The 10,382-nt window shown below is 36.8% G+C and overlaps 1 protein-coding gene across 1 annotated transcript in view; it reads left to right on the forward strand.

The window, feature by feature from the left end:
• cnnm2b (cyclin and CBS domain divalent metal cation transport mediator 2b) overlaps positions 1–7,476 on the forward strand; it is a 71,347-nt gene extending 63,871 nt beyond the window's left edge. Inside the window, exon 3 of the mRNA XM_038284697.1 lies at positions 7,339–7,476. Within this exon, the coding sequence (XP_038140625.1) occupies positions 7,339–7,359 (21 nt within the window). The 3' untranslated portion in view covers positions 7,360–7,476. The remainder of the gene's footprint in view (positions 1–7,338) is intronic.
• The last annotated feature ends 2,906 nt before the right edge of the window (positions 7,477–10,382 follow it).

Raw genomic sequence — 10,382 nt, forward strand, 5'->3', positions numbered from 1 at the left:
TATTGTGTTACACAAGAATAAATGTTGATCCCTTGATAGGAAAGTTAAAGGGCAATATAGTGAAAGGGTTAAAGAATGAAGGGCAGATCAGAATAAAATGTACATGAAGCATTTAAATGATAGATTTTATTTCATTTCAGTGGTCATGCCATTTGGATGCACATGTAGGAGAGGATGGGCAGATACCATAGGAAGCGCTGATTTTTTAGGGATTAATGCAACTAAAACTATTGATTGAATTTTACTAGGGATGCACGATATAATCGGCCCCCTATAGGTATCGGCCTGTATCGGCCTTAAAACTGAATATCGGACATTGGCCACCCCACCAATATTTAACCCGACATTTGATCAGATTCTGAGTTTCTAAAGTCTAAAAAAAAGAAAAAATACTACTTCTTCTTCCTCAAAAAATTCTTTTTTACAGACTTAAAAACTTCTAAAGACGAGGGAAAAAATATTGATACATTAAAATATCCCAATATCTTCATATGCTGATATATTGCCATTTAAAAACACCATATCAATCTCTTTTACTAATGAAATATTGCTATATGTCATCGTTATGCTACGAAATCCCCCGAAAATTCATGAAATTTTGCCATATTTTTATATGTTGATATATTGACGTGGTATCTATCTATTTTACTAACAAAATCTCACAAGAATTTGCAAAATATCACGAGAGTTTGTAACAGAACGATGAAATTTCACGAGATTTTGAAAGTAAAATAGATCGATTCCGCATTTTTAAAAATCGATTTGATATCAGCATATGAAAATATATTTGAATATATAATTTTTCAAAGTGTCAGAAATGGATAACAAAACTGCTTTTTTCAATGACTACTTATTTTTGGGATTTTGAAATGAAGAGTTAAAAAAGGTTCAAATGCTTCATTATTTTCATTTTTCTGCATTTAGATATTTTATGAGTTTTGATCTACAGTAGATGATAACCCTGAGTGAGAAAGCGTCATATCATGGACAATACGATTCAAAACTTTCACCAAATGTATCTCCATGGAGAAATGCTTCAGCGGTGAGAAGAGAAAAGAGAGAGTGCTGAAAAGCCTATCGAAGGTGGAGAAAGTATGAACTCCAGGTTCAAATTAATAAAAAGAAACTTCTCAGATATAATATTAATAATTTTACTTTATTGATCTCGCATTGGAAAATTTTACTTCTGCATTTAACCCATCCCCTTGGGGAGCAGTGGGCTGCCATGGTAGGGTCCCTGGGGAGCAATCGGGGGTTAAGGGTCTTGCTTAGGTCATGTGCCTTTTTCTCAATCTAAATCCATCTCACAATTTATGCTGCAAAATAGAAACAATAAGAAGTTGAATTTGATTTGTATCCGATGATGAGAGAACTTTGATAGAGAGCCATAGAGTAACAATAACAGAGAGAGCAACAGTGCCGAGAAGAGCAAGCCTGTCACTTGGCACAACATCTGTTATTTAGACGCGTTTCTCAGCATGTTTTCCTGTTTCTATTCAAAAACTGCATCTTTAAAACAAACTGAACCTATTCTAATCCCTTTATTCTATGGAAATTATTACAACTCTGTGCAGGAGAATAGACAAGAAGTCATGTCTACCTCCAATTTTCACAGCAGCAGTAGAAGCAATGTGGGCATGATGTGCGCATCCATGTTGCTGGTGTTACGGTTCAGTCACAGCACCATGGGCAGCGCTGTTTTATCATTTAAATTAGAGGCCAGTAGCTGTGTACTACATTGCATAAAATAATTCATTCCTCTAAACTGGATATTAAAAAGAAGCATATAAAAAGACTTCTAGGGAAATACATTTTAACTTTGAACAGATTTTAACGTATTTACTAAAGTTACAGGTTGAATTAAAATTTTTACTAAGGAAATGTTTATTTACACCTATTTATTGCGTGAGGAAAACATTTTATTAGAACACAATTACATTTTTCATGTTAGAACACGAGAGCATGCTTCTTCCCTGAGCGCTTGTGGCTTGCCTTCCATACTCCTGAAAAAAATATACAACCTGTGATTGGCTACTTTTCAACAAATCCTACCTTTTGATTCTGTACTTGACATTGTTGTTTTTAAAGTTAACATTATTTACAGTCATATTGAATGAATTAGAAAATGCATACAACAATGCAACAACAATGAGGTTCATCTTTCATATTAGAATCCATCCATCCATCCATCCATCCATCCATCCATCCATCCATCCATCCATCCATCCATCCATCCATCCATCCATCCATCCATCCATCCATCCATCCATCCATCTTCTTCCGCTTATCCTGGGTCGGGTCGTGGGGCTAGCAGTCAGTAGGGAGGCCCAGACGTCCCTCTCCCCAGCACCTCCGGGGGAATCCCAAGTCATTCCCAGACATCCTAACCAGATCACATCTCTGAGGTAACAGAACTTCACCCTCTACTCAAGTGAAAATGTTAAGATAAAACATGAACATTGGTCCTCAATGTCCACAACTTTATCATGGTTTTTGTCCCATCAACGGTTTTAATGCACGATGCTGTGTATAGAAAACCACAATAAACAGCAAATTGGTGTTGTTCCGCTAAGTGCAATAAAACCATGCAATGCACAGCTTCCAGTTGTTCACTCCTCTTATGCCACAATCACATTGTGTTTCCTTTTCTTGTTGGCTCACCTCCTCTTCCCATATTTCCAAATATTCAAATTCATCTCAAAATCCATGCCCCATTTCCACCTATTAAATCAGCTGATCTGAAACGGCTGGTTTGCTGTTGCTACGGAAACGGCAGCAGCGGAGTGATATGACTAACATGACTGAATTAACTTGCCGAGCTAGGTGTATGTATACTATGGGTAAGGAATATGGGGAATTTTGGTATTGATCCCATATCAAGTAAATGCAGAGTCAGAATTGCTGGCACTGATACAGATGCTGATACTTTATATAAAAGCTTGATGTGTCATAAAACTGATGACCTTCTGTTTTTTTTTGTTAACTTTATTATTACTATTGAACAATGAAACATAAAAAAAAAACAAAGTTTCAAAGCAATTTATACCATAAAGCAAAACAAGCTGAACAAAGAGCTGTTACACGGACAGGGAGACGTTGGGGAATATGTTGCAATCAGCGCTTACTAGAGAAAAAAGAAAAATATTCCTCATTTTACCAGAGTATTGTTCAATAACAAAAGCAGCATTGGTCTTGATATCATTGATACTTGAATCGATCTGAACATCTCTAGCCTATACTCGCGATTAAGGCACGCCAGTTAAGATTAAAATTCTCACTGACCATGTTAGAAATATTGTTAATCTTTTATTGCCCACCACTAGCTGGATGTATTAATGCCTACATAAGTAAATATACTGCTTCCAGCTCCAGAACCTCTTCTAAATGACTGGTTAAACTAAATTTGTTATGGAAACATACCTACATGGTACGGAAAGTCCTTGTTGTTTATCTGAAGCCCCTCAGCGACGTGTTTTAGCAACCGCAGCCAGTATGGAGGATTAGCTGAAAGACTTCTTCATCCATCTGAGGAGTTTGTTCCTTCTGTCTATGGAAACGTGCCAAAACAGCAGAGCAGTAAGCTGCAGATAATGCAGGAATTACAACAAGCCTTATTAAAAACATGTTGATATAACTCACTGGCTGTTGTTTTGATTGCAAAGCATAATGCCTTCTGCTTATGTCAGCACTGTTTCTTTTTTGCTCCTTGAGGACGTAGCCTTACTGTGTATTTTAGATAGCAGTATTACAAACCGTTTTGTTATCTGCTTGGTTGCCATTCTTGTCTTGGGAAAAACCTGATCTGAATTCATTCAGCTATGTTCTTGCCAATAAATGTAGTGGTTTTGTACAAAATATTCAAAAATCAAACTATCATTATAGACCCCTGTTAAAAAAAAAACATGTACAGTTTTTCTGTGATATTTTTTTGTATTTTAAGAGGTATCTGACATGTCGTTAATAACGAGATTACATCTTATGTCACTACTTTTGATTGATTGAGCTTTCTCTGCTGTTGTTTAGGAATGGGTTAAACAATCGGCTGTCATCATTTGGCATTATGTTTCTCTTTGGTTATCCCGTCGCTCTTAGTCAGACTCTGGCTCCAACATGTGAGGTTGAATAAAAGACTGTTTCGGTCAACTTTTAATAGATTTCTAAAAAGTTACGTTTCTGTACTGGATTATAATATGTCTACTATCTAACCAATAATATGAACAGGGTGGGTAGAACCATAGATATTATATTCGTAGACGAGTCATTGGATGCTGTCGGCAGCAAGGCCTACGTGTCTAGAGGGCGGCCATCTTGGATCAGACCACAGTTCAGACAGCTACTGTCAGAATAAATAGGAGACGCCTTAGATCTCATTAAAATCACGTGAAAGATGAGTCAAAGATAATATTACAATAATCTCTTACATGTCACCGCCACTTAAAAGACCAAAACAAATTCTAAAATAAACTTTGTGTTAGATTACCCATTTTTATCAGATGAAAAATTATTGAAACTGAATTCAAACTGGATGAGATATATGTAAAGTGATATATTTTGCAAATAAATATTAATATGATAAACACAAAGTTTTATATTAATATAAGATTATGTTTTACAAATATTATATATTTATAATAATTGTATGTTAATTTTTATTTATTTTTTGTCATTGTCAAGTCTTTGTCAAATTGTAGTGAATGGTAAATTTATGTTGTGAAATTTCGTTTTGTATAGACTCTGTGTATCCTATAAAAATACTGAATAATAATATTTAAATTTGCAAATATCATATAGTTTTTAATCTGAATAAATGTGTGTAATGTAATGTAAATTTGGAATTTGTTTTGGTCTTTTAATTGGTTGTGACATGTGAGAGATTATTGTAATATTATCCCTGACTCATTTTATCTGATTAAAATGAGATCTAAGGCGTCTCCTATTCCGTCTCACAGCAGGTGTCTGAACTGTGGTCCGATTCAAGATGGCCGATCTCTAGGCATGTCGGGCAGCGTCCAATGAGGTGTCTAAGTATATGATGTCTATTGGTGGAACTCACTTCAGATAGCGCGTGGTGAGGTGTAAACTGGTTCACTTGCATTTAAAGAGTATCAGAAAAGACACCCATTCTGGCAAGTTAGAAAATCACTAAAGATGGATGGCTAAGAAGCTACAATAATGACAAATTCAGACCAGAATGTTGCCGTTCCACTTAGTATAGACCACAACTGAATGGTTTCAATAAAAAAGAAGGACTTAAAGGCATAGTGTGCCCTATAGGATAATATAGAGACACTTTTTGATTAAGGCAAGGCAAATTTATTTGTATAGCACAATTCAGTACAAAGACAATGCAAAGTGCTTTACATGATTAAAATATAGGAAAATAAAACAGATTAAGACAACATTTCAGTTTTTTATTTATCTTTTTTTCTGATGCAATATTCTTATCTTAGATTTTTTGTTTGAATTAGCAGGAATGATTTTGGATATCACAAGTCTTTGTTTAATTAATCTCTTTGATGTGTTTATCTTAATAGTGTCATTTCAATTGACCATCAAATAACATAAATGATAATTATTAAAAAAATTTGCTAAATGGAACTGTAATTGAATAAAAAAAAAAAAAAAAAAACAGAGTATCAAAATTCTCATATTATGCAAAACTGCAAAGGAAACAAGTTTTGCATCACATGTCATGTGATCTGCAGCTGGATCTCACTGCCTTGTAAAACGACAAAGAAGTATGAAAGTAGGAAGAGGATGGAGACGCCCACTGGAGCCTGAATTGTGAATATTTCTCATGCCTTTACATTCGCTGCTGTAATCGTGTGAACAAACATATTCTTGTGCAATTTTAATTGCGTTTGTTATTGAACATAAATAATGTCATTGTGGAAATTTGCATTTTTGAATTTAGAAGAATATCAACAAAGTTTTGCGCATATTTGAAATGGAAACTCAGGTATTGCAATACACAGTAAATGGCCTAGACTTTAGTAGCACTTTATCAAGTCCAATGACCCCAAAGTGTTGAACACTACAGTCAGTCATTCACGGTGACACTGCTACACTCTAGCCACAGCTGCCCTGGGGCCCGCTGACAGAAACAAAGCTGCCGTAAAAGACTCTGACCACCATCAGTAGGCCATGTGAGGCAGGTGACAGAGTAGAGGTTCAAACCTCTGATCCTCTGGCTGCAGGATGAACCCCTGCATCCTATGCCACTGTTCTTCCCATAAATAATCAATGATATTCTAATTTACTAAATGTAACTCTTTTAGATGAGCTGATGGGACTGGACATGCACACATTGATCTGTTTTGCTCTGCTGACCAGATCTGAGCTCTCCCTCTGAGCATATTTAGGCTAATGACTTAGATGATGACTTCTAAGGACAGATCACTTTATCCCCTAAAGCTCTACTTTCTTATCATGGCTAAACCCGACACTCCTTTTAAGGATGCATTGCTTCTTTCTCTTAGCAGACACTCAGTAGTTACATTATTAATCACCCTCTTTGGGAAATAAATCTGTGATAATCTGAAAACATGTCAGTCAAGAAAAACTATTCTTGTGCCTCACATTCAGACTCGGTGGACGCCACTTGGATGTCCTGTGCTTGCTGTGCTGTAGTGGTTTGCAGTGCAATAAAACAGTCATTAATCAGCATCAGGTCTTTCTCTCTAGGCCTTTCTGCACCACGGCGGCCGGTGCTTTTGCTGAAACAGCATCAGAACCACCTTTATGTAGCTCGGTTATCCACATATTAAAAAACAGACTCTGTCTTTTGCTATGCATCCAGGTGGATTTAAACTAATCATTCTACTAGAGTCTGCACACAGAGTTTTTTTTTTTTTTTTTGCCCCAATTTGCTCCTGGATCTCAGTGAGAATATCACCAGGGCGGAATGGAAACTTCATTTTGCAGGGGGCTAATATTAGCCTGGGCCTCTGGAAAATTCCTTTTAAATGATCACAAGCTGAGAAAAAGCTAAGAATTTGTTTTGTGTTTTGCCTGTCAGTATTTTCTGGATACACTGCAGTTTGTATTTCAGAGGGTACAGCAAACAGGAGGGTCCTGGGAACACAGAAGTGGAGGCAAAGACATCTAAACGGGATGATATGACAAAATGTAGGGCTTTCTGACCTGTCCTATTAACCCTTTGATAGCTAACAGAGCAACTCCTGCAACTACTTGCATACCTTTTAATTTGTTTGAGAAGCACATATATTATTTTTGGTTTGTGTCAACTGGTTTGTATCCCTGTAATGCTTGAACTATATTTATGTTTTATCACTATATAACCCTAACTTTAAAACCTGTGTGTGTATATTTTGCTAGGAAAATCCCACCTGGCCATAGTTCAAAGGGTGAACAATGAAGGCGAGGGAGACCCCTTCTATGAGGTTCTGGGAATTGTCACCTTGGAGGACGTTATTGAAGAAATAATCAAGTCAGAGATCCTGGATGAGACTGACTTGTACAGTAGGTCTCCCTTAAGCGTATAATGAGTTCATTGTTTGAATGTAGAGATGTATCAAATCAGATGATTTCTTTTTGACAGATCATGCATATAAAAATGGGGTTCAAACCCATTTGGTAATGTTGTTACAACCGGTGTTTCTTTTGGGGATTTCTGTGATAATATAACATAGCAAATAACTGTATACTGCAATAACAATGTTGCTTAGTTTATTAAATGTAGAGTGAGTGCAGCTAATGACAGCCACCCAAAAAAAGGAAAGGAAAAATTACCTGGAAAAAAACCTTTGCAAACACAGACAATAGAGAGGAGCAATAAATAAATAAATAAATAAAATGCTACAAATACCAAAAACCAGTTGAAAAATCTGCAGGCTTGCTGCACAACAAGGAAGAGCCTCAGACCATTGGGGGGTTGACCATAAAATGAAATGAGACTGTCACTGTCAGATCCGTACTAGTAGCACAATCTATACCATCAGCCATTTGCACATGCGCAACCAGATATAGACTCTAGGTGGCCCTCAATTTCACTCTGTAAGAAAACACCTAAATTACGTTTTTCCCTTCCTAAAAATAGTAAGCGTACTAAACTATAATATGTCAAAGGTTGATAATGTATTTCCTGAGAAAATTAATGCATTCAAATTCTCTTTTATCAGTGGTCTGTGCATGATCTGCACTGGACATGGGATCCTATGCTCCTTCCAGCAGCTAACTTTTTTGGCTTTGCATTTAAACATAAATCTGGTCTTTCTGAGTTTTATTTTTTTCTTTGGTGTTAACCTTATGGTATATAGAGCTCAACCTAAAGAAAGAAGCAACTAAAATGCAGATGAACATGGTTTAATTACTACTCTGAACAGAGTAGACAAGCTGTTTAACAGAGAAAAATTAAAAAGCATCAAATTGTCATCATTTAGGATGTTTATTAGCATTAGAAATAAATACTTTAAGTACCATAATTACGTTATTTATGGCGACCTGGTTGTATATCTGCTTGCGAATGCGCAAATTAGATGATGGTATGGATCGTGCTTCCAGTACGGATTGGGGAGTGACAGGGCCCAAGAGCCTTATTATTAACTTGATCTTCAGAGAAAATTTTAGAAAAGCATTTTTTCTGAAGTTATGGTCGTACTTTTTTCAATATTATTAAATATTATTCAGTAAATGGACTGCAGGTCCATCTTTATTGGTAGTGGACTCCTTCTACTGGTCTGGTGCACTTCTGCTATGTGTAGTGACCCTAACCCATGGTAACTCTGGAGGAGCTGCAGACATCCAGGTGGAAGAGTATGGAAAATGGACATTTAAAACATATGGAACATTTTGGTTAAAATGCAAAGCACAAACAGAGGTTAAATAGTAGTCCTGCACATTACCTCAAACACACCATCCCTAACTAATATGGGAGCAGGACACGAGCACAGATATTTGCAATTGCTTCATTTGATTGTCCCAGATGCAGATAAACAATGTGATTTCTTTCTAGTTTAAACCTGCTGCTGAGCCCAAGCTAAATATCTGTTTGACATGTGTGCTTGGACCTTTATCTGCCACCCTGTAAAACATGTGATTTACAAATCACTTTTTTTTTTTTTATCGTTAAAATTGGATTAACAAAACAAGTAGTTTAGCACTGTATGTGAAACAAAAAACATAAAGAAATATATTGCATACCTTGCATGAGGAGTTCAAATCATATATACCGAAAAATAAACAGGCCTGTCCAACACTGAAAAACAACAAATGATATATGACATTACACAGTAAGGTAGCTGATTAGTCCTAAGATAGTTTGGGTCGTCCACTTCTTTGTAGTGCCTCCTTTAGATGCTCTTTGCGTGTACTCTGATAAAGTCTTATGGCACTGCCCCATCCCCACTCATGATTCATCCAATTTACAAAAAATCATGAGTGACATTTAATAAAAATTTGGAAAAATCACAGAAATCATTGCTGGGGCTTCATTTTATGGGAATGGAAAAACAAACACAACAATAATTAAAACCGCGAGCGGTATTGACGGCCCTCGCAGCTCGCACCGCCTGGTATGTCGCGACCGCGGGAACCAAGCGACCGCCGGCTCCACGCTCCTTCCCAGCCTATTCTCCTGCTCTTCAGCTTGTGCCTGCTGCTGCTTCCCCTCATCCTCTTCATCATCCTGTGCTGCTACTCTTCATCCTCCTCTTTCTCCGCTCGGCCTATCGCGACCGCGGGAGGTGAGCGACCGCTGCCCCCTTGCTCCTTCCCAGCCAGCGGAAAAAGCGCCACGCTTCACCTCTGGACCAGCCGGAGACAACCACAGCTTTGGTCAGGAAGGGTTAAACTAGGGATAAAAGATAATATCTGGGGATGAATCTCATCTGTCAGATATTTGCTGTAGCAATCTCAGTTGGTGGGTCAAAAGTATATATTCAAAAGATGGAGAAACAGCACTGCCAAAACCCACGGTTAGCGGTATTACACCCTACTCAAAACAAAAAAATCATTAAAAAATCCATAGTTTGCAATAAAATCCCCCAAAAAATCACAAATGTCAAGGAACACATCTTGCATGTCCTAGATTCTTTTTTAGATGATTTATTAAATAATTCAAAGAAAGAAAAATCTTTAAACGTGAATGCCTTATACTGCGGCAGTTGAAAATTATATCCTGGCATTATCTGTCCACTTGACCAACTATTAGGCAAGAACGCAAACGTTTGAAAAATCAGAGTGACAGACTTTAAAGAAGCGCTTTGCAATTGTAACCAGCTTACAGCAGGCTTTGTAATGAACGTATTTTGAAAGTTTTAGCTCATTTGCATAAAAGGCTAATTTTATACACTATTTTATACACAGGGTAAAATGTAATTCAAAATGGCCGACTCTACTCAAAACAAAAAAAATCATTAAAA

This window comes from Cyprinodon tularosa, unplaced genomic scaffold, assembly GCF_016077235.1.
Source record: "Cyprinodon tularosa strain WSP-4 unplaced genomic scaffold, ASM1607723v1 ctg201, whole genome shotgun sequence".
Classification (NCBI taxonomy): domain Eukaryota; kingdom Metazoa; phylum Chordata; class Actinopteri; order Cyprinodontiformes; family Cyprinodontidae; genus Cyprinodon; species Cyprinodon tularosa.